This window comes from Caenorhabditis remanei, chromosome II (genome assembly GCF_010183535.1).
Source record: "Caenorhabditis remanei strain PX506 chromosome II, whole genome shotgun sequence".
NCBI classification, from domain to species: domain Eukaryota; kingdom Metazoa; phylum Nematoda; class Chromadorea; order Rhabditida; family Rhabditidae; genus Caenorhabditis; species Caenorhabditis remanei.
In genome coordinates this window covers 10,525,851-10,550,130 of record NC_071329.1, presented here as the reverse complement: position 1 = coordinate 10,550,130, position 24,280 = coordinate 10,525,851, and the positions used below count along the sequence as shown (strand labels likewise).

General features: G+C 36.5%; 8 protein-coding genes across 8 annotated transcripts; 4 read left to right on the top strand and 4 right to left on the bottom strand.

Moving 5' to 3' along the window:
* Positions 1-304: 304 nt before the first annotated feature.
* GCK72_005860 (uncharacterized protein) lies at positions 305-1,412 on the bottom strand (the record flags this gene model as incomplete). The annotated part of the gene is made up of 4 exons (XM_053725373.1): positions 305-396; positions 474-599; positions 1,081-1,261; positions 1,308-1,412. 4 exons carry the CDS (start codon positions 1,410-1,412, stop codon positions 305-307), a joined length of 504 nt encoding a protein of 167 aa, XP_053589567.1.
* Positions 1,413-1,672: 260 nt separating this feature from the next.
* On the top strand, positions 1,673-4,678 carry GCK72_005859 (uncharacterized protein; the record flags this gene model as incomplete). The annotated part of the gene is made up of 5 exons (XM_053725372.1): positions 1,673-1,765; positions 3,028-3,249; positions 3,295-3,440; positions 4,291-4,477; positions 4,526-4,678. 5 exons carry the CDS (start codon positions 1,673-1,675, stop codon positions 4,676-4,678), a joined length of 801 nt encoding a protein of 266 aa, XP_053589566.1.
* Positions 4,679-5,241: 563 nt separating this feature from the next.
* Positions 5,242-6,685, top strand: GCK72_005858 (uncharacterized protein; the record flags this gene model as incomplete). The annotated part of the gene is made up of 7 exons (XM_053725371.1): positions 5,242-5,307; positions 5,358-5,489; positions 5,537-5,764; positions 5,812-5,983; positions 6,063-6,215; positions 6,330-6,457; positions 6,503-6,685. 7 exons carry the CDS (start codon positions 5,242-5,244, stop codon positions 6,683-6,685), a joined length of 1,062 nt encoding a protein of 353 aa, XP_053589565.1.
* Positions 6,686-12,246: 5,561 nt separating this feature from the next.
* GCK72_005857 (uncharacterized protein) lies at positions 12,247-13,477 on the top strand (the record flags this gene model as incomplete). The annotated part of the gene is made up of 6 exons (XM_003109057.2): positions 12,247-12,486; positions 12,530-12,675; positions 12,718-12,793; positions 12,848-13,044; positions 13,089-13,275; positions 13,325-13,477. The coding sequence occupies 6 exons, from the start codon at positions 12,247-12,249 to the stop codon at positions 13,475-13,477; spliced, it is 999 nt and encodes a 332-aa protein (XP_003109105.2).
* Positions 13,478-13,570: 93 nt separating this feature from the next.
* GCK72_005856 (uncharacterized protein) lies at positions 13,571-16,723 on the bottom strand (the record flags this gene model as incomplete). The annotated part of the gene is made up of 11 exons (XM_053725370.1): positions 13,571-13,932; positions 13,983-14,238; positions 14,288-14,342; positions 14,390-14,515; positions 14,563-14,712; positions 14,761-15,356; positions 15,405-15,766; positions 15,821-16,031; positions 16,082-16,186; positions 16,232-16,523; positions 16,572-16,723. The coding sequence occupies 11 exons, from the start codon at positions 16,721-16,723 to the stop codon at positions 13,571-13,573; spliced, it is 2,667 nt and encodes an 888-aa protein (XP_053589564.1).
* A 2,085-nt stretch (positions 16,724-18,808) lies between these two features.
* On the top strand, positions 18,809-19,571 carry GCK72_005855 (uncharacterized protein; the record flags this gene model as incomplete). Its single annotated transcript, XM_053725369.1, has 4 exons — positions 18,809-18,970; positions 19,022-19,079; positions 19,192-19,307; positions 19,353-19,571. The coding sequence occupies 4 exons, from the start codon at positions 18,809-18,811 to the stop codon at positions 19,569-19,571; spliced, it is 555 nt and encodes a 184-aa protein (XP_053589563.1).
* Positions 19,572-21,964: 2,393 nt separating this feature from the next.
* On the bottom strand, positions 21,965-22,641 carry GCK72_005854 (uncharacterized protein; the record flags this gene model as incomplete). Its single annotated transcript, XM_003109024.2, has 2 exons — positions 21,965-22,455; positions 22,503-22,641. 2 exons carry the CDS (start codon positions 22,639-22,641, stop codon positions 21,965-21,967), a joined length of 630 nt encoding a protein of 209 aa, XP_003109072.2.
* Positions 22,642-23,300: 659 nt separating this feature from the next.
* GCK72_005853 (uncharacterized protein) lies at positions 23,301-23,995 on the bottom strand (the record flags this gene model as incomplete). Its single annotated transcript, XM_053725368.1, has 2 exons — positions 23,301-23,791; positions 23,836-23,995. 2 exons carry the CDS (start codon positions 23,993-23,995, stop codon positions 23,301-23,303), a joined length of 651 nt encoding a protein of 216 aa, XP_053589562.1.
* Positions 23,996-24,280: the final 285 nt, after the last annotated feature.

Here is a 24,280-nt window from a genome sequence, read left to right as displayed (position 1 = left end):
ATACGGTACTGTTAAGAAGATTGACAGGAAGAGTAGAATGCAAAGGGCATGTTGGAAGAAGTTCTGCAATGAATTGGTCAACAACTTTTATCAAACCGATTATGGTTTTCGATGTTAAGCGACTCGAAACCAATCTAGAGGAGTTTTTATTAGTACCATGAAAAGTTGAAACTAACATTTTATGGAACTATGGGGCGGGAAATGATGATAAAATGTTTAAAGAGATATTTGAGTATGTCACCGGAGTTTAAATGTTTAAAAAGACGTCTGGAATAGGATCGAACTCTGTGGTTTTTTGAAATACTTACGATTCCTTCATTTGATAGTTCAAGAATACGTTTGCGTGAAGCTTCTCGTTGACCGCTTGAATCGATCCTTTCTGGTGATTTGAGTGCGCTGAAGTTGGAATTACTATTCTAGAGCGTAAGTATGCAATGGTTAAACCTTCTTTTCGGTGATATCAATAAACCTACCAACGGTACTTCTCTTCTCAGGGAATTTTAGGCAATTCGCCCACCGTTTTGGGCGATTTGCCCACCAATTGGGCAGCCTTGCCGCCGCGATGGCGGCAAGGCTGCCCAAATCGAGGGCGAATTGCCCTACAAATGGGCAACTTGCCGTACTCCATCCTCACGCACACTCCCACTTCTTCCACCCCACCCTTGCCCAAGTCTTGCCCAACCCTTGCCCAGTGGGCAACCTGCCCAAAGTGAAGGCAATTCGCCGAAAATAGAGGCAAAATGCCGGCAAGGCGCGCAACCCTTGCCTAAAATTCCCTGAGTTCTCTCACAATCAGAGTAGGTGGAAAAAAGAAAATAATCTTCTTTTAAGTGGTCAACGAAAAAATAACTTACGCGATTATTCTATATATCATATTAATGTCCGAACGTGTACAAATCCAGTCAATCATGTTCGAAATGGAAAGCAGAAAAACCAATATCGATGGTGCAAAAAAAATCATGATTACTGCTGTGTCAGGAGACACCTTGAACGTCAAGTATCCATAAAATCCAATAACCGCAATATAACAAAATACTATGAATATATATTTTGCTATTACTGGTATTTTCTGCAGATCACCAACTGAGTGACCCCAAGCTTTGAGAATTCCGATAAAAAGTAGATTAACTAATATAGAACATGCGACAATGGCAGTAGTTCCTGATATTGTGGACGGAACAAACAATGCGAGCAACCCAGTAATTCCAACTGCCAGTGTGAAATACGTCATCATCATCACGCAATCTTTTTGATGAATTTTCTGGAACTTTGGGTTGTTAGAGATAATACATCTTAATCAAACTTACCGATTTTCTGATACACTTTTCTAGTTCGGGCAATTTTTCACTGTAGATGTCCAGTAATGCTTCGAATTGTATGTTTTCTCTTCTGGAAATCGAGCCATCGGCCATTGTGAGAAGTCTGAAATTTCAGAGATTTCATGGCATGATGTTAATAGATTAATAGGGATCCAACAAATTATGGATCTAAGAGTATTCCGAAAGGACATTATGGAAGCCGGTAGGTTTTAACTAGAGCAGTTATGCAAGAAAGAAAATGGATGTGCGTGGCCATTAGTGTCGTAAGATACGTCAATACTGCAGACCAGTGATCCGTCTGTTTCTCGGACCCCCTCCCCCCTTCCCCTCTTTCTCAATCTCTCTCTCTCGCTATGGCTACTGTGGAAGATGAACAATTCGAGCAGAAGGCCTACTCGTACCCCACTTTTACCGCCGCATTCCAACGACAGCAGACGTACGAAAACGTTCGATTATTAGGATGAATTCCATCATTAAGATTAGTACTATTGGTTTAATAACTCATCATGTTCTTACAGACTCTACCAACCGAAGTTCGGCCCAATATCAGCCAGATTCCACGAATGCGGGCACATTTCAGTTAGCTTTCAGATTTGTTTCGTTTTGTCTGGTTCGAAAGCTCATATTCCGGCAGAGTACACAAGATACATTCATGCTTCTGTCTCCCGTTTTTGGTCACTTTTAATTTAATTTTTTCAAAATCAAAAAATATAATTTTGAAACTATAAACTTGTCACAACTGTTTTCTTATCCCAAAACCAAAACTTCTGATGAAAATCCAAAAGTTCTCTGCTCATTTCTCCCACATCATTTTTAAAGGCATTCTCATCGAGTCTTTTGTTCTCTATAATTATCTCTGAAATATCATTTACCTGATGTATGCTCCAACCTTCCGCCTTTTTTTATTTTTCAAGAATCTCGATACTCCAGTGTTTTCCAATCTTTGTCCTATTTTCTACCCTCTAAACTTGATTAAGTTTCCCGGAAACCCTATTTAACGTCGTCAAAGCCAAAAAGTTGTGTGGTAGAAAATAGGAAACGCGAAGAAATGTATTTTCAATCTCCATGTTCTGTGGGAGGCATAAACAGAAATTACATTCTTTTAGGTTTTGAAATGACTCTTGTGTTTTGTCTTTTCATCTCCAACATAACAAAATACTCATTTCTGTTCTGATTTCTGAGAGACAACTTCAGAAGACGTAAAAGTTCAACAACCTCTCTTCACTGTTTCATGACGCATTGTCTAGAGAAAGTCAGAAATCTTTCATCAACATTGTTTTTCTTTCCGGAAAACCAGGCATTGTTATCTGAAAATGTTCATTTTTATTCTGTTTTTAATAGTGTTCAAACTAGAGAAATGTCAGCTGACTATTTATTCCAGACTAGAAAATTGTAAAGTGGTAAACTCATTTCATTTAAATTTTTAGTTCTCTGTGCTCTTTACTTCACATACAAACATTTTCTCTCAGCTCTGAAATACATTTTAAAGAGAACTCATACTCATATTTCTGAGTTTTCTGATCCCTCGTTCTGCTTCACCAAGCTTTAATTTCTTGGCCTCATCTTATTATTTTCTCTAATAAACCGGAACCGCCTCTGCTTCAGAAAGACGTTTCATCAGGTGTTGAAACTGAATTCGTGTGATCCTGTATTTAGAAAAATAAACTTCAAACCTGCCGTATTCTTTTTATCAAATCTTAAATTTCAGATGTTGTGTGCTTCAGAAATTCAAGTTGAAATATACACATCTCCAGTTCAACTCATCTATGCATGCTTTCAAACTATTCTATTTCTGGCAACAATCATCGGATCCCTATTAGCAATAATTGAACTTTCGAAGAAAACAACGATTCCAGATTCAACGAGAGTTCTTTTAGTGGGAAGTTTGTTCTTTGCCAATGCCCATGAACTCGCGTATTTCAGTTCTCCAGTGAGTTCATCAGTCTTTCAATTCAATTCATTCATTTATTTTCAGTTAAAAGTATTTCAAATGAGTCTATTTCATTCGAATTCTTCGTGTTATCCATTAGCAAGTACATTAGAATGTATTCCAACAACAACTGTTCTTTCTATGGGAATTTCTGGAAATATGTTGATTCAATCTGCACTGAGCGTTGATCGGTTTGTGAGAGAATTTATCAACGAAATAACCTTGTGATTACAGATTATTGGCTACCGTTTTCCCTATTTCTTATTCCAGAATGCGGGCGCTGCCGGGTTTCGCTCTTCTTTTCATAGTGGTTTGTTTTGAAATCTTTACTTGGAAGTGGTTTAAACCTTTAATTTTTTTTACTTATTGAGACTTTCGTTTCGAATATTTCGATACATCATTTGGCGTTCACACCGTAGAATATATTTCACAAATTCGTGTTTTGCAGTGATGCATAGTTATTATGACTAACTGAAATCTGTGTAGTTCTTACTCTGACCCGGAAGTCCTTTTTCTCAAGAACCTCAAAATTCAATTTTTTGAACGTTCAGAAACACAGGGAAGAGTAAAATACCACTTGTTTTTAAAGTTGTCTGTAACTTGAGTAGTCTTTAATTTCAGTTGATTCCCTCATTTCTCTCATATTCATGGATTCGATCGGATATCGTTCTGGATGATTATCAAATGTTTTGCTCTCAATGGTCGGCTAAAATCAGCACAAGAGCTAACTTATTTCTTGAATTGTGTTCATATTTAACAGTTGCTCATATTATCATCAATCTGTTAATTATTCTGAGAAATCAATCTGTGGAGGGGAAGTAAGTTATTGGATAATGTTTTATCTATATATATATATATATATATATATATATATATATATATATATATATATATATATATATATATAGATATAGATAGATTCGTATATATATACGAATTGTTCATTCGAAAATCTAATTTCGTTCTATGTCAATATTGTGCTGTTTGTGACGGGGCATAATTGGAATCAAACGAATAAACAATCTATTTTTTTGCTTTCAGATGTCGATTCGATGTTCAGCAGAGATACTTGACATCTGAAACACTGAAGACAACACAAACTATTTGTTATCTTTCAATCGCTCAGTTCTTAGCAATGTTTTTGTATTCTGGAGGAGTACTTCTGATGCGGAAAAATCAGAAAAACATTCCACCTATAGTATATACCAATGTGATTGTTTGGGTTTACGTAAGTTTCAAAGATTAGACAGTTTCGATATTGAATTGAATACTTCAGGCTCCTCCGTACGCTTGTGTTTCTCTCGCTCCTCTTATTTTGTACTCACTTTGGAATCTGAAGAAACAACGTCAAATCCGAATTCAATCGATTACAGTTCAGAAAGAAACTCAAGATGATCATATGCGAAAACTTCAAATTTCTTGGGGATGATACCTTTTTTCTGTTTCTATTCCACTCAAAAGACGGAAATCTTGTTCTTTCGACGGAAAATAAAGATGCGAAACGGTAGATAAGTACGTGGAAGAATGAAAAAGAAGAAGAAGAATTAGAAGAATAGTGTTCCGTCTTTTCCTCTAAAGAAATCGAATTTTGCATGGATGTGAAACAACTCAAAATTCCTCGAAAACTTATTTATTCTCTTTTTGGAACATATTTTCTTCTTCGGCTCATTTTCGTCGATTACAGTTCAGTACCGTAGGTTTTTTGTTAGACACGCAATGAAAATAACTCATAAAAATGTTTCAGTGAAAGAAGAAAACTCGAAGAAATACCATTAGAATGTGATTCTGTGATTAATGGAACCGAAAATACGCGTTTGATTTCTCGCGCAAGACAATGGGATTGGCAGTTTGATCGAATTGAACACGAAATATTTTCAGCAAAAAATGTGTAAGTTTTTGTGAAAAAAAAGAATAAAATCAGAACATCCAAGTTTAACCTATAATTTCAGATGTTCGGTAGTGGAGAAATATTTCAATTTCTCAAAGGAACCAATGTCCGAAGAGGAAGAAAAATACCCATTAGCATATGGTCTTGTGGTTTACAAAACTATAGTGCAGGTACATATTTTCACAGAATCTTATGTGAAAACTTTATGAAAATAATTCAGGTTATGATGCAACTGTCCCTTTTCTATCAACCTCAACATCTTTTTTGTATTACTGTAGATGACAAAAGTCCTCCTGAATACAAAGCAGTCATCGAATCCTTACCAAAATGCTTCTCGAATATGAAAGTTTTCGTAAGTGATTTCATCCTAACTCCCCATCCAAACGCTTTCAATCTAAGATTGGTGAACCATCTGATTGGGGATCTTTTGGAATTCTGAAGAATGTTTATACATGTTTCAATTGGTTGACTGAATCGAAACATGAATGGAAGTATTATCAATATCTATCAGGAACAGATCTTCCGATTCGAACAAATCTTGAAATGGTTCGAATATTCAAAGCAATGAATGGTTCGATAAATACAGATGTTAGTACTTTCGAAGTTGATCGATACAAAAATATGGAGGTAATTAAAACCGAAGAAGAGGCTAAAAATATTGAATTTGATTACAGGGTGTACTTCCCCCAATGCCAATTTATAAGTCAAGTATGTCTGTACTTGTACCAAGAGAGGCAGCTGACTTTTTGATTGTCAGTGCGAGAGTACAGAAGTTATTAAAATATTTATCGAAAACCTGGATTCCGGATGAGTCATTTTGGTCTACGGTGTTGGGATCTCCAGCTTGTAAGTTTAAATTTCTCTGTTTTTTAAAAAAGTTTTGAAAAATAACCATGCCTAATGTCCCCATTTCCTCTATTTTCAGTACTACCCGTCCCCGGTTCATTCCGAGTTCGAGACATTCTGTGGCTCCGTAAGAATTTTCAACTTCGGCCTGCATACGAGAATACTGTGAATTCAATTGGAACCTCTTATATTGGAAGATATCAAGTATGGGGTTGGCAGAAAGAATGTTTCGGTTAGTTCACTTTTTTATTATCTCGGGGAGATCTAGTTTTTTTTCTCGAAGAGATTCGTTCCGAAGATATCCGAAACCTCTTTTGTTTTCACTTTTAATTGTCCTTATTTTCAGGAAAAGTCAAAGATTTCTCATGTGTTTTTGGTGTTCAAGATATCGAAGAAATAATGACAAGACCTGAAATAATAGCACATAAATTGTATCTCGAGTTCCAACCGGCTGGTTTCATGTGTATGTTCAAGGTGAGAAATGAGGGAAGTGCGAAAGATTTCAAAGTGGTTTTTCAGGAAGTTCGAAGGAGAAGTTTGAGTCCGGATGCTCACAAGTTCAGTGCGAAAAGTTATTCGGAGATGCCAAGTGTTGAATTATTTAAAGGGAAAGCAATAACTCAATTGACGAATCCGCACTGGCTTGTTAGAGATTCATTTTATAATCCTTCTCTCGAAGAATTCGATAAAGAAGTTCTTTAGGAACTAGATCTTTTTATAGTTTTCAATTCTGAAGTGAGGCCAATTTAGTATTCGAATGAATAAGGAAACAATTTAAACAGGAACTTCCTTAAATAGTAATCATTTTTCTAGTTCTCATTTTCTGTAAGTACGTTCCCACTGAACAGAATTTCTTCCAATCAGTTTTTGAGTTCTGCTTCATATATTCAGTCTTCATCCTTTTTTGATGTTTGATATGCTTTTCTCCATTCTATTTTTCATAGGTTCGAACAATTACAGGTTTTTCGTTTTGTTTTTTTCCAACGCCATTTCTTTTATGTTTTTTATCTTCATTAATCGTTTCACATTTCTTATAAACTGTGATTATTCCTGGAACATCTCTTTTCTCTTCTTTCGATCTTTGTTCCATTTGATATTCAGTATATTCCCTCCGATCAAAATGTCTTTTATTTACAAACTCTTGAAAAGTCATATGAGTTCTCAATTGAAAAGAAAAAAAACAGACTCATATTTCTCGATCCCTGGTAAGAATGGATACAGACTAAATTCAATTGAATGCTCAAGGAAGAATCTATGAGAGAATCTATGATATTTCCTTGAAAAATGACAATGATTTTGATTGTTTGAAATCCAAAAAATTGTTTTCGATTGAAAAAATAGAAAAATAATCAGACAGTGCTCTTTCTGTTTTCTTCGAATCTTGAGATGCACTTACTTTTCCTTTCGTAATTTCTTTTTTGACGCACAGATTGAAATTTGAGATGAAATTGGATGAAAATCTAAGATCAAATGTCCGAGATGTTGATCAATTTCCGGTTATTTTTGAAAGGACAAAGATGCAAATATCCTCGAAGAAATGCAAAAAAAGAGAAAATAATGAGTATTTTCGATCTCTTTTGATCCAATTAACCCTTTAAGCCCACCCCCCATTTTTCTTTTTTTCATTTATTGTTTGTTGAGAAGAAGAATCGAAAAGGGCGATGACAAACAAAACAAAACGTGTGAAGAAGAGATATATTCTTTTTCCTTTTTCCGCTTTTTTCTTGCTCAGTCGACACTTGAAATGGGGATTTCTTGTCGTCTTGAGACTGGAATAGTAAGAAGAAAACAGAAGAAAAACTCAATTATTCACACCCACTGATTCCTTCCACGTGTTGTTTGGAATACTGTATTTCCTGTTAAATGCACTCAGTTCCTCCATTCTTACAAACCGAAGTCTTCGTTATTAATTTCAATTTTTGTCATTTTCTGTTGTTTAGCCATTAAATTCAAAATATTTTTTGATTAATTCTAGTTCCTGTCTGGAAGAAAATTGGGGTCTAAGTCAGCAAATTGGTTTATGTCTTACTCTGAATCTGCATAACCAAATCCTTCCTTTCTTTTTCGTCAGAATTTGTGTTCTGTTCTAATTTCAAATATATTTTAGACAAACATCTTGAAAAGGTAAACCAGAAGGGGACTAGAAAGGCATCTTGAAATACGATATGTCTCAATTGAATTTGAATTTTTTCTCCAGTTTCAAATTATAATAAAACTGACGTAAGGACTTTTCAGGAGTCTGATTACCACTCAAATTCCGTTTGGCTCATTTTCAAATACTCGAGAAATCAGAATTACAACAGTTCATGCACAGAGAAATATGTCCTTTTTGGAGAAACTAAAAAACCAGAATGCTGCTAAAGAATAATGTATTAGAATTCATTAATTATGATTATTTCTTCTTTTTTCAACTACAAAGTTCTCTAAATCTTATTCAATACTCCCACGGAACTCTCTTTATTTCCGTTTTCTCGATTCTCTATCATTAAATTTTCATCTTATTCCCTTCATACTAATTGGACGGAAACTATCTTTTCTGATTTCCCGTTTCGAAATTTCAATATTTCTAATTAGAAACTTTATTAGTCATATTGACCGCTTTTTGTTTGGAGTTTCAGAATTCATCAGATCTTTGGAAGTCCTTTCAGCAGATTGTGAGAATATGAAGTCTTCGGACATAATTTTTGAAAAATTTCAAAAAATTCGTTATGAGCTTTGAGATTTTCACATGACGTTTTTACTCTTCTAAGTCAGAAATGTTGAAAAATTCATAACAATTTTGAAAAGATGTTTTGAAAGTTTCGTGTTCTCTTCTCTTTTTTCTCAACTAACTTTTTTTGACAATAGTATTATGTTAAATCACAATTGTTTTCAATACTCTGCTTATATTTTTTGTATGAAGCCTCAACCTTTCTTATCCAATTTTCACTGTTTCATACACACAATATTCAGAAATTCTGGCAGGTGTTTACGATAATTCATTTGATTCTTGCACTTGTTTTTTTTTCGTAGATCTTTTTATTGCATGAACTTGCATTTACTGCACTGTAAATGTTCGAAAAATTGTAAAACATTAGATTCCTTATCATTCTTATATATAAAAGACAATTGGGCGTTGTCTGAGGCACTGTCCGCAGCGGTTTTGGAAAGAGAAGAGAAACTGAGCCAGCGCACAGGTGAATCGCGCAAGCATATATGTAGGTGAAATGTTGTTCGCACGTTGGTACGAGGGGTACCGCGCTTCATTGATATTATAGACATATTGTAGACAAATCGCGAAAAAGTTGTTCTGATGCGACCTATTCTGGACCTATCGCGATCGAAACTGTCAACATATATGTTGATCGCGAACAGCTGTATGGACATATCGCGAAAAAATTATTTGGGAAAAAATTTATTATAGGAAAAAATTATATAGAATAAAAGAAATGGATAATTTTAATAGAACTGTCGCTGTGTCCTTGTAGATTGGAATCGGTCAGTTCTTCGATTGAAATGTCGAGGCGATTTGAGTCGAATAGAAGGCGTTCTCTGAAAATTGGGAATCCATAAGAGACAATGTCTCGCTCAAGGCACTAGACCTTATTACACACCAGACAAACTTGTCCTTTCTGGCTAATTTTTTGATATGTAGTATCCTTAGAATTCAAAAAAATTGTATGCCATACCCTATACTAGGCTCTGCCCCTTGACATACCGAAACGTTCGATTGAAGGTGAAAAATGCACAAGTTTCTTTCGAAAGATAGGATTGACATCAATTCAGTTGTCAACTAATAAAATAGTCAAAATGACACCGAAAATTCGTTTTTGGAAAGATTTCAATCCTATCATTCGAAAAAAGTTAACTTCAATCGAACGTTTCGGTAGGCCGAAGACGGCAGAGCCTAGTAGGGTATAGCATATAATTTTTTGAATTCTCAGGGTACCAAAATATCAAAAAATCAGCCAGAGCGAACAAGGTTGCCAGGTGTGTGACAAGGCCCAGAGATTGTCTACTAATAAGTACCTTCTCAATAGCTTTTCTAGTTGTTTCCTCCTCCACTGATTCCGCGTTGCTTCCATTTTTGATGCTTTGCTCGAAGCTCCGCCTTCATTGTTCGACATGTTTCTTTGAACTGTAAAAAAACAACAATCTTTACCAATTCTAAATTAATGTTGATACCTCCACTCCCATTGGGTGACAGGCGAAAGTCTTGACAATGGACTCGTGACGTTGGGCCGCGTTATCACTTCTCACCTAAAAATTAGTTTTTGAGATGATAACCGAACTGATCAAGTTTTCAAATTTTTTCAGAATACGAAATCTTTACTAATAATATTCAACAGATCCGTGTGTCCGTTTATTTGTCGCCGATCATAACTCCCTCCGTAGTGGACCGATTTTTATGAAACCTAGATAGATAGATTGGAAATTTCCCTTAGATGATGCCCGAACTTTTCTTTTTTCAAAAATATCAAATTTGACGTCTTCTGGAGACGATTCCGATTTTAACAGTAGAAAGCGTGCAAAAAGGTGTGTCCCGACAGGGTGGTGGAAAACTCAAAACTACTCTCGGTGTTTCTTGACTGCACTCTCGAGAGCGCCCAGGCCGCGCGTATTTGGTGTAGCGGTCTACGCAGATGACACTCACCCATGGGGTAGTGAGTTCGTTCCCGTCAGGTCGGAAAAGTTTTTTGGTTTTTTTGTTTTGATAAGAGCATAGACAGCCAGTATACGGAGGTTGTAAATATCTTTGTTATAGTCGAGATTTTAGAACAAAAGGGTGGAGTATCATCTTCTGTTGACTCTGTACACACCGCTACAATTCTGTCATAATGGATGATTGAGTTCCAACTTTAACGGTGTTTAAAAATTAAAAACTCAAAAAGTGTTTTTTTATGAACTTTGAGAATTTTTTGTGAAGCACTTTCAGGTACGAATGAGGAGGATTGAAATCAAAATAGACTGAAAAAGGGGGCTTCTTTAACTGTTGAATTTAGAAATATGTAAAATAGTTTTAGTTTCGAAGTATTCCAGAGAAGAGAAACGGGATTGCCGCCGAACAGTCCAAAGTTTAGGAAGCAGAACTTTTTGGATGGAACCAAACTAAAAAGAAGATTTATGAAAAAAATATTGAAAGGTTTTGGGGGAGGGAGGCGGCATCGCCGCCGATAAGTGAAAAACTTCACAAGAATACTTCAAACGTATCTTTTGAAGATGTGAATAGGAAATTCTCTTTTGGTAAAAGGCAAAAAAAAACACATTTCCGGTATTTAGTACAATTAATTCTGAGACTTGGATGTCTCAACCATTAAATAAACGACTAGGAGTATAGAGAATGAAATAACACTACTCAAGAAGAGATGGTGATTTCTGAATAAGGAACTTTGTCGTAGCTCGGTTACCTTCAAAAAAGAAACAAATTCTAGAATAAGGATTTTTCTAAACATGGTCTTAGTTTGCCATACTCAGAGGAGAGAGGCGGCATCGCCGCCGATCAGTCAAAAGTTAGAACTTAATATTTAGAGGATCACCTACCTTTTGATGAGGGGAAAATAGAGTTACCAAGTTCCTGTTCTTCTAAAGTAATTTATCGAAATCTTATCGGAAAAGGAGGGGTGTTTTAATTGTTCTCTCTAGAACGGGTTGCTCAGCTAATAAAGACTACTAGCAACTGAAGCTAAGTTATAGGACTAGAAGAAAAAGAGAATTCTGATACCCCGATTGTTTGAACCATGTGAGAAGCGCCGCAGGCGCTGTAACACTTAGAATGGTGGTGTTGAGAAGGAGGTTCAGTCGCCGTTAGGCGACGTGAACCGACTGGTATTATAATAAAACATAATAAACTTTCAAATAAGTGCAATCAAAAATAGTTAACCAGTTGGCTGAAAAATAAATTTGACGTTCGCGATATGTCCATAGTATGCATGCGATATACAAACCGCGACGTAGTTCGCGATTTGTAAATTATAGATACGGAAGTTCGCGATATATGAAAAATCTGGTGTTTTGTAGGCGATTGTTGATGATAGACAAGTCGCGATTTACCTGTGCGGGCAAAACCGAACTGGCGTGCTTTGGACAACGACCGCCGCTTTAGACCACTCGGCCATGCGGGCACATTTGAGAAGAGGTGCCCACGTGAATGAGGAGATACCAGCCGGCTCAACCGCCGAAGGCGGGGGAGACAGGCTGGTTGTCAAAGAAAATTCCTGCTGAACAATTAATTGACTCTTTCCTTTTTCTAATATTGTTCCCAATTCAATCTGATAATATTCAGAATGGAATCTTCAAATATATCAAAATGTGCGACTGAAGATCAAATGATTCTTCAAACATCTCTTCTTCTGCGAGTCAATGTTATTCTGATGACTATCATAGCAATACTCACTTTTATTCTTACTTTCAAAGCATTATATATTCTGAAACAACCCTCCGTTGTTCATAAATCAACTAAAATTTTACTATACAATAGTTTATTTTTTGTCAATATTCACGAAGTGATATTCATGACAATTCAGGTTTGAAAGAATTCATAAAACAGGAGATAACCTATATTTTCAGTGCGCTGCATTCATAAGAAGTTTCACTTTGAGTGATAAACCATGTGAAATAATGAGAACAACTCTGGAATGTCGATTCAAGAATCATGTTCTGATATTTGCAATCGCAGGAATGAACTTTAATCAATTTGGATTGACACTTGATAGGTACACAGCTGAAATAGAACTGAAACCATAGTAAATTCACAGATTTTTGGGGACAATAATACCCACAACATATTCAAATCAAGGATATCTACCAGGAGTTTTAATTTCTATTCTTGTGGTGAATTTAAAACAATTTTTATGAACTGAATCATTTAGTTTGCTTCTTTTTCAGATTGTGTGCAGTGTCGGTGCACCATTAATAATTGCAATTGGTGACCCATACAATGATATAGTTCCCAATTGTTTCTTCTTCCCAGAACATTCTGCTCCGAGGGCAAATGTCTTTCTGATTGTTCTCAGTGTTCTCGTTATAACCAGTATTCTCATCAATCTCGTCATCATTTTTGTGAACAAGAAGTTAGAAGAAGGGTGAGTCGTGACAATCTGACTTTTTCACATCCAACCATTTTCAGAACTCGTTACTATGTTTCACAGAGATATATAAAACGAGAAGCCCTGCATTCGACAAGAATCATTTCATATATAGCTGTCCCTCAATTCTTGGGTTTGGCACTTTACTCAACGATAGTTTTAACATTAAGACTGCATAAAACAATGATTCCAGTCTCGATGTATCATAATATTGTATGGTGGGCATATGTGAGTTTCCCAATTACTGATATTATTCTTTTTTATTTTTTTATTTCAGACTGTCCCATTAGCAGCAGTGTCATTTCCAGCACTACTAATTTATCGTGTCAATCAAGTTGGTTCAAATCGAAAACGAGTTATAAATCGGATAACTGCGAAAGTGGAAACTCAAGAAGAACATATGAAATCATTGAAAGATTTGTGGGGTTAAAAAGAAGATAAAACAATTTATTTCAATTCTCAAAAGACATAATAAAGTTCATAGTTACCCGTTGTTAAAAAAGCATTCTGCCAATGAATTATTCTAATTTCCCTTACTGAAACAACGTTTTACAGCATGAAGGATATGGTGTTGTACTGATAAAAGAGCTGGAATTATGATTAGACCATGGATTAGAGATAGAGAGACGCAGAGAGTCAGAGATAAAGCAAACATTTTAGCCATGTAAAGTTCCATAAAACCAAGTGGAAGAGCACAAAAATCAGTAGAAACTCCGGCTTGGATGACTGGGAATCCGACACTGGCTAGAGCAAATGTGAGATTTGTTTCGAAAGAATTTGGGGTTGAAATCGAAGAACTCGCGGAAGAAGTAGTGGATGTTGAGTGAGAAGTTATATCAGACACTTGATGAGTTGATGGTTGAGATGATGAGGGCTTTTTCGCTTCTGAAAGTGCAAGCAATGTCTTTCTTTTTTTCGTTTTGTTTCAAACTCACTAGCTGCATAGAAATGAAATGCGACATGAGCTGGAATATCGACTGAAAATCCAATGCACATGATTGCAATCGACATGATAACAGGGTCCAAAGTCACACCAAGAAGAGATAAATAACCGAATACTCCAACAGAAGTCACCAAAGTGGCGATTGATACAATGATGACCGTCAAAATGTCAGAGATGAATAGGAAGCAAACCAGGGAAACAAAAATGAATGTAGCCAGAGTAGTCTGCCAGGTTACAGTAGGAATCGACTGGAAATTCAAGAGTGTTTTGAAGTTTAAACTGGTAATTTAAACTCACATCAATCATATCCAAGAAGAAAGCGTCTTCACTGAATACTGTTGCATTGAAATCTCTGAAACTTTTTATTTAATATTTCCGTTTCTTTTCTCATTATCTTACTCTTGGAACTCTTCGACAGCTCCTCTCCAACTCTTCAGAAGCAGTCCTCTCTTATTCCAATCCTTCAAATCTTGTCCATGAAACCCTGTCGTGAACATGAATTTCGTCACATTTTGAGGATGAGATCTGGAATCGGAAGTATAAAACTTCTATTTGACTCACAAGAAACTAACTGATTATCAAATCTCAAGAAACCTCTCCAAAACGAGAATTCAGGCCACTCCAAGAACTGTTCAAGATCACTTTTCTCTGAAGTTGAGTCATCTTCTTCCACATCCATTTCGATTTCTTCGGCAAAAGAAGTACGGTATTGAACGAAATCACTGAAATTTCAAAGTTAAACTGAAAAGTTTTTTTGTTAATCGACTTACTCTAAGAAGAACTTGGTACTTGGTGCTCCAATTGCATTCGGCATATGTTCCAGTTTTTGTTTCAGCTCAAATAATCTCTCGACATTCGAATCATTCGTCAAATCTCCAGGATGATTTACAATGATATGAACAGGTGTATAGTATGGAACTACTTCGTTCGTTCTCAGATTATCCATATAAAGCATTGGAGAATCTTTCAAAAAGAACTTGCTTGGTCTCAATTCAACATGTAAACGAGTCAATCCAAGAACTGCGAATCCAATGAAAATAACCCAAATCAAGACGATTCCAGTTGAAACGAAGATATTTGAGATTGCAGATACGTACCATTTCAAAAATCTTCCAACTACTTGCGACATTTTTTCTTGAATTCTTTTCGTTTTTTCACTGACTCCATCGACGTTCTTTGTATCAGCTAAAAGTGTCATACAAGCAGTGTAGAATGTTGCTTGATAGAACATATCCATGAAGATAGCAGCCGCGTTTCCATAACAAAAAACTCGAATTTCCGGTGGAGAAGTGATTGCTCCGATAGTGAATGCTAGCATGTTCGTGAGAGCGGATATCGTTATAGCTGGTCCCGTTTCTACGAGTACCTTAATAAAATAGATGATTTTCTTTCAAACTTTCTGAACCTTCTATACCTCTCCCATCATATGTTCTCTCATCGGTTTGTCCAGTGGAGAACTTCTCCATGACTCGAGACGATTCCATGCGTGAAGCATAAGGAAACTGTCATCCACAGAAATTGCCAAAACCAAAAATGGAGTGATACACATAATTGGACTGAAAGTGACTCCGCAGAAGAAAAGAGTTCCCATTGCTGTTCCACATGCCATGAATGGAGTAACACAAGCAATTATTGACAGGGCAACTTTGTTGAATGTTGCTTTTTGAGAATAGAGATAAACTGCACTGAACATTGTTGTGATTGTACAGAAAATTGACATTATTACGAATCCAACGATGAGAAATGGTTGTAGAGAAAGACCAGCACGCACGATTTCTGAAAATATGTCTTATTGCATTTCAGATGTGTCCTTCTTCTTTTTTCACAAACCACTTTCCACGACAGTCTGTGACATCACATCAACTATAATCAAATCACTTGAATACTCCTTTGCGAAATGGTCTCTGACTCGTAATTCCCACTGTTTGACGCTTTTCGTTGTCCAGTCTGGATAACGTTCCGCTCGGAAATAAAGAACTATCAAATTCGACGAATTCAAGTGCTGGCCATCAGATGACATTGATATTCCAAAGAAATTCGGCTGAAGAAAAAATATTTGTGAGATAAGAGATCGGAAACAAAGTAACCTACAATCAAACTGAATTTTCTTCCAAAAAAGTTTGATGTTGGATAGGAAAGATCAATTCTTTTTGAGATTCCATCTGTATGATTCTTGCCAAGAATTTGGAGACCATTCTGAAATTCAGGAGCTGATAGTTGTGAAATTAAATGGAAACTCACATAATACTGTCTAACTGGTTCATTAGCTTGACAGAATCCTCTACAGAATTGATTGAAGTTCTTCTCAGTTCCAGAAACATTCATTTTGAAGCTGGTTGATATAAAATCTGACACTTTCACAACTTCTTTCAATCTTTTTTCTTCAAGAAGTGATCCATTTGTCTTTTTTGATCTTACGAGAATAGCCATTGTAATTCCTGGTCCATCTGAATCCAGAAACTGTTGAAATGTCTTAAATTCGTGTCGCGACATTGAATCATCTGATGCATATCCATCGATTGCACTCACTTTTCTGAAATTAAATTTTATTTTTGGCGGGTTTCCATCTTGAATAACTCACTCTGTCAATGACAATTTTATACTCATAATGGCTGATAATGTAAGACATAAAACAATTGTCAAGACTGGATATCTGGCTACTGTAGACCCAATTTTATAACTCAGAGCATTCCATATCCTGGTTACTCTCGACGTTTCGTTTTTGTGCCCCATTTTGGCTGAAAAAAGAGATATAATCAAAAAAATCGTGTCAAAGAAAAAGACAGAAACCAGTCTTCAAGAATGAAACATTAAAAAAAGTTGTATAAAAGAATTCGAAATTCTAATAGCCTAATTGAAAATTCACGATTACCTTTTTTCGTATTCACAGTTGGAAACAGAACAAAGTCAACAAGAAAACATGAAAACAAACACATCTTCGTCTTAAAATATTCCAGTTTCTTTTCAGTAATTCTTTCATGACGAAATTGAAAGATGATCTCTTTTTAAACGCAATTTTAAAGAAATAAACAATATCTTCGTTTTGTTCCGTTTCAAAAGAATGGACAAAGAAGGTCGAATTTACAAAAAATGTTTGAAAAAGTAGCCAATTGTAGCCTATTTCGCTCTCTCTCCTCTTGAAAAAAGACGAAGAAGACAATAAGAAAGGGCGTAACTGAACTAAATTACTATTTTTGTAGTTTCTAATTACTTTTTATCTAGAACGTTTGCTCAGAGTACGAGAAGTTCGACGAAGTTATCCAAGAAATCTGATTCGGTTCTCGAATAGTTGATCACAAATTAGTAAATCAAGGTCAGACTTCGACGTCATCATGGTTTTTGAAGATGAAAAAATAAATGATTTCTCTTGGGGAATCCTTTTCTCAAAAAATGGAAAAACAGTATCTTGGAATTGTAAACTTATATCTTGAGTTGGGATTATTAGAAAAAACTTTATTGGAAACACTTAGAAAATATCGTCAATATGTTTCAATCTACAGTAAAATTCAATATTTCAAGTTGATATTTAGTAAACCAAAATCTCATTTACACTTGAATAAATGTGATTCTGCAGAAAAGATTGATTCCCGACATCAGAGAAACAAAAGGTATTTTGGACGTGCATTTCTCATGTATTCGACTGGAAAATGGTCAAGAACTAACAATTTGTTCAACACTAATTTCAATGTTAAAGTTGTCAAAAATTGGGTGATTCATTCAGAAAAAGGGCAATTAACAGAAAACGGTCACAAAATAAAACCAATTTACTTATATATGCTACGTTCCAGTTTAGTACTAGTAAAATTACAGGTTCTTCAATTAAAAATAGGTCGGTATTTTCAGTGATAGTATGTGAGTGTGTAAAAGAATGAACAGCTGTACTTCGGGTTTTGAAAATTGCTTCGAATTTTCTGGTGACCTTACACAAAATGATTCGTAGTAGTGACCGTCTCTCGTCAAGAAAATTCGTCGAACAACAACCATCACACACTAAAAACTTTTCGTTTTTTTTTTCGAGAAACTGCGAAGAAATATAATTGGATCATGTGAGAGACGAGAGTAGCAATGAGAAGAATTCTGACTGATTTTTGTTTTCTATTTGTGTCAAGTTTTAGAAAATGGTTTAGAAAAGAAGGGATAGACACCACGAAATGTATGATGGAGACTACAAATGGTCAGTTCTGTTTTGTGTTTTTGGTACAATAGATGGATTGTTGAACAGTTTGGAGACAACAAGGATAAACATGTCAGATGACCAGAATGACGAATTTAATGGACGCTTCTGAGGTCATCTGTTTGACGAATTTGCATATTCCTTCTTTTTTCTTCGAGGAAAAGACGTTCACCAGCTGTTGTAGGAAAGTGTTTGGAAAACATGAAAAACCTGGAAACAGTAGAGCCAACAGAATGCAATGGTATGGGTCATCTACATAGTTTCATTCTTGCAACGAGTTCAAATGATTTAGAATTAAAACGTTGGGTATACTGTATCTCGGCATCTTATATTATTCTCGCGACCTTTCGCTATGGTTCTGCTTTTCTTTGTGATTTTTCAAAGTTTTCTTGCTTCTGAAATATTTTCAACTTCCCCCATTCGAATATGAAGCAATTTACGGCAGTTTCACTATTTATCATTTTCATCTCTAGAATCAATGCTTCCTCATCTTGCCAAAATTCTTCATTTGAATTGATATTAATTGAAGATAAAAGAGCTTTTCATACTCGCCAGTTTCATATTTTCTATGATAAGGAATTCAAAGTGAGACATCTCCTATTTAGATAAAAAATGTAATTGTCTTCTTGTAGTCAGTGGCCCAAATGGTGAAATGTCAAGTTACTGGTACTGTGAAAGCAGTCAGTATGGAGGAGATCAAAAGTGATACATTGAAGAAGATTTGTGAATTAAACGCCTATTCTTCAAAGCTGGAAGATAAACTCAAGAAAAAGAACTACATGACAACAATTACGAATCAGTACAGAGTACGGAAGATCCAACTAAAAGTAACATAAAACCAATAAGCCAGCTTTCAGTATTCCGAATCGGATGTTTCTTGCGATGCACTGAATCAATTCAACCTAATGCGAACTAGTGAGAAGAAATGGGCGGTACTAATACGTGGTTATGCATCAGAAATATTACTTCCAATAGAATCTGTAAACGGTATTATTTTTTAGTTGTGTGAGCTAATTATCGTGTTCAGGCTTTTTATCCAAAGACTCTCTGAGCTTTGCGATAAACTCTCTTTTCTTCGCAACTGCCTACGGATTCGGCGACTCGACGTTCAAATCACTTGGCGGTGAAACTGGAGTTAAAGGAGTAAGCGATTTTTCATCTTTTGTCTGTAATATTGTTTTATTTCAGAAACTTCTCCTTATCACTGTCATTGTGTATGTCATGGCAGTATTAGTAGCCGTGGTAGCTTTGGTATTTTTGGTAGCTTTATATTTTATGAAGAGAAATGCCAACATCAAGAAACGTGAAAGTGAAAAAAGTAAATTACTGCGGAATCCAGCTAACAATAACGACAATGACACTCCTGTAGAAATCATTTACGACACTTCTTCTGATAATAAACTTTGAATTTTTACCGTACTCCCTTCTTTATAAAGGTGCACCTAGAAAATACTCGGGCGGGTCTCAACGCGACTACAGTTTTTTTCCCCGCTTCAATCGTGTTTTGAATTTTTCATCACAGTGCTCCTTCCGCCAAAAGTTCGGTTTGTTTCATTGATGTTCTAAATTAATTTTTCAATACTGGAAATAATAATGCTTTAGTCGCTTGCCGTTTTTGTTAAATTATTTTACCTTTTCTCAACAATAACCCACATATATCCATTTATAGAATGGATACTTCTGGCGCTCATCTTCTACCTCTCTCAAACTTGTCGCGATCCAACAGTATTGAGTTTAAAGACGCCGTTATCAATGAGAAATGGGTTCACTCAGCAAATCGACGAAAAGGACACCTGACGCCGAAAATTGTAATTCTTACGGCACTCTTATAAGTTAAATGTTGAAATATTCAGCCCGAAAAGAAGCGAGGATGGTTTGGCGGCGGGAAGTCGGAGGAGGAACTTCTGATGGAACGTGTTGAGCAGCATGAACTTGAGGAGTTACAGACGTTTATTGCACAGAAGCTTTTTCGTGTCGATGGAATTCTATGCGATGAACAGACACGAATCATGCTAGTAGAGAAACTCATGAATGCAAAAGAGTATCCAACGATTGCTCAAGAAGAGCTCGTTCATAGATATGGGTGAGAAAAGTGACGGATTTTGTGCGAATATTTACTCTTGATAATTTCAGAAGCTCGATGGCCGGATGGCTCCGCGATCGTTTGGTTCCAACAATGTCCGATTGCAGCTCCGTTTTGCAGAGAGCTGCATCCGAATTCTATAAAGACAAAATGGTAAAAATGAAACACCGAAGCTTCTGTGATCAAGCTCATATTCTTTCAGAGCGATCCATTGTGCAATTGGGGTCAACTAAACCCAGAACACGTTTCCATGGTTGCCTCGCGAATCGCCAAATTCACCGAAGAGATGTCTTCAAAAGTAAAATGGTCATTGCTAGTCGAGCCGGGAAAGTTCAGCTGCCATCTTACCGAATTTGTGCAGGAATTCAATCGCCTTGACCGAATGTTCGTCAATAACGAACTTTCCGATGATGAATCAGCTCAATCCTCTTTCAATGCAAATTATTTAACTAAAGCACGGAGTAAAATGGTTCCGTGTACAGAGTATTCGAGAGTTAAACTCAATGATGGACTAGGGCAACTCGATGACAGAAATGCGTTGAGAAATGGAATGTTCAGCGACGAACACGAATTCTTGGAAGAAGAAGGATGTACATTGAAAAGTACCTAGTAAGTAAAGCGAAGTACTTTTGATTACGGAAATGGGTTATTTTGCTTTTCATTCCAAACATTTTATTGATTAAACAGAGTAATTGTTTCAGCGGAACCACAGATTTCATTCATGCAAATTATGTCAGAGGAGGACCGCTCCTGAATACATTCATTTGCGCTCAAGCCCCGCTTAAAAATACTCAAGAAGATTTTTGGCGTATGGTATTCCAGGAGAAGTGTCAATTCATAGTGATGTTGAACTCTGCCGTTGATTCGTCCACACTCGGCCCTCTCGAATCTGCAAATCGGAGTTACTGCCCGTACTATTGGCCTCGTGCTGAGAAACAATTTCTACAGTTTGGCTGTTTCCGTGTCACATGTGTCAGCGTCGACTCAAAAGCTGATCCGCTTTTCACCATAACAAAGCTCAAGGTGCAAAAAGTTGGCGGAAACTTGGCTGATGATGAGTGTGACGATGAGCTCGTGTTAGAACATTGGCAATGGGATTGGCAGTATTTGGGAGACGTGCATTGGCCATTCCGTGTTCTGAGAAAGTGAGTCACCCATTTCCGAAAATAAAGCTTTATCTATTTTCAGAGCTCGCCAACTTTCAACGCCTACAATTGTACAGTGCATCGATGGATGCTCCAAAGCGGGAACACTAGTAGCCATCGAAACTACTCTGATGCACTTCATTCGCGGTTCACCTATCACAAAATCGCTCATTCTCCAATCGTGTGTCTTCGTTCGCCTTCAACGTCGGCTGTCCGTCTCATCAGCTCTTCTTTACCTTTTCATATATCGGGTTGTTCTCCATTGGATTGAACCGTACGTCAGCAAATGGTATGAACGAGCCGCATTGGGTATTCGTTACAAATCGATTGGATTCATTCAAAAGTATACTGGCATGATCCAGGAGTTTAGTCGTATCACCCCCGCATACTAACATTTGTTCTTGAATTATGATAATTTGACCCAATTTTTCTTAGAAATTGTATTTATGTGCATGCATTCCCTATTACTAACACAAACTGAATACTCAACGAATGAATGAATGATTGATCATTGTAAGGGGTCTGATATAATTATTTTATTGAAAAAGAAAAATATTACGAATCGGATCGATTTAGAATTGAGTATCAGGGCGGGTAGCAACCCAGTTCTTGATAGCTGGAATGGCATAGACCTTCTCGCGGAGCGCAACCAATTTTGGATGTTCGGATGCGGTGAAGAATTGATTCTTCTCGAGAGTGGTAATGTTCTCAACGACAACGAGATCAGCAAAAGTGAGACTATTTCCAACGAGATATCCTGACTTGCTCTTCTCCAGAAGACCATTTATGATCTTGAAGTACGAATCTCTTGCTGGAATGGCAACTTCCGAAGAGATCTTGGCAATCTCCTCAGCAGATTTTCCACCGCGTTGAGCCATGATGAGTTGTCTGAACGATGCCATGAAGTCCTTGAATTGGTCGACGATAGCATCAGCCCATGCTTGCTCTTCTGGAGTCTTTCCAGCGTATCCAAACTTGATGGCAAGGTAACGGACGATGGCAGCAGATTGTGGAATATCGAATCCATCGACAGAAAGGACTGGAACTTGTCCGAATGGAGTCTCTGCAGAAGAAATTAGTTGAAAAGAAAAAGTGTTTCAATTAACTCACTGTCTTTGAGCTTCTCCCATGTTCCGTCTCCGTGAGTGATACGTTTATCCTCGAATGGAACTCCAGCCAGATGGAAAAGAATACGAGCTGGTTCGGCGTATCCACGAACATCAAAGTAGGTCAACTTGTAGGTAGGCATGTTGAGATAGGGAGTCTTCTGAAAGTTATTTAATGGCTTAACAACTGAAGTGAATTGGAATAAATCGAACAACGAAGCACTCTCCGATAAAATACGCCAACCAGGCCTTTTTATACTCGAATCGGTGTGTCTGCTCCTCCTTTCACCCCCGTCGTATTCTCCTTTTCGCTCTTTCTCTGCCTCTCTTTCGATGTTTGATTCCATTCGAAAATTTCGCAAGGGTCTCAACAGCAGCTCTAAAAGGATCACACTCTCTCGCCATTTGTCAGCATTTTCGAGCATAACATTTTGTGACAAAACGTGTTTTGAGATGAAGTGAGCACAAAAAAGATATATCAGATGATGATAATGCATGGTATCCATGGAAATCATTATAAACAAAACGAGGTTTTCATAGACGAAGTTCATTGGAAACAAAAAATAATATTTGGAGGGATTAGGGATAATGATGTGTACAGACAAAAAAAGTTGTTTGCTATAATAATATTGTGGAATGTCTAAACAGAATTGCCAATAAATTGACTGGAAAATATTCATATCGAGACTTATAAATACAAAATATAACATCTAATTCACTTTGAATTTCGAATTTTCAAAAGTCTGATCAGGGAAAAGGAAATGGTTTAAAAAAGAAACGGTAAAAGTTTCTCTAATTTTATTTACATTTCTCGCTTTGGTCTCGTATCAATATGACTTTTTAATTCTGGAAGCGAGTATATCATCTCTTGATATTTTTTGAGATTTAGCCAAGATACATCGTCCAATTCTTTAATATTATCCAGAGTGTGCAAATGATCGGCTACAACTAAATCCGCCCATGTCAATCCATTTCCAACGAGATATCCTGATTTATTATTTTTCAGAATTCTGTCGACTGAATTCAGAAATTTGTTCTTCACAGGAACAAACACTTCATCGTGTATTTTCTTCAACTCTTCCTCTGATTTTCCAGCTCGTTGTCCATAAATATATGGTCGAAAACATTCCATATAGTCTTTGAATTCATCCACAATTGCATCAACCCGTGCTTCTTCTTCTGAATCCCTTCCAGCGTATCCAAATTTCTTTGCCAGATATCTGTTTATGGCCGCCAATTGAGCCAGTTCAAACCCATCCATGGTCAGAACAGGAAGTCTTCCGAATGGCGTCTCTGTGAAAAAAAACCATCTTTGGAAACGCATATTCAGAACTCACTCTCTTTCATTTCAAGCCAAGATTCACTCTGTTTTCCAGGTATCAATTCTTCAAAAGAGACACGAATATCTTCGAATGGAACTCCAGCCAGATGGAATAGTTGTCGTGCTGGTTCTCCAAAACCACGACCATCAAAATAGATTAGTTTATAATTTGACATTCTGATATTCTTCACACAGCTTCTAATATCAATCTCCCGAGTGTTTATATACCTGAATCTTTCCATTTTCTTATCACATTATCATGTTGATAATGACACACGTAGTTTGTGTTCATCAGAAGATCCATCACAAAAATGCTAAATGTTGTGTTCAAATTTACAAAAAAAGTATTTTCTGCTTCTTCCCGAATATCGAAATTCTACTGGAGCACATACTAGGTTTATCTACTTGTAAACTTGACACCAGGTACAGAGAATGAGTAGCTTTCAAGAAGCTCTTCGAAA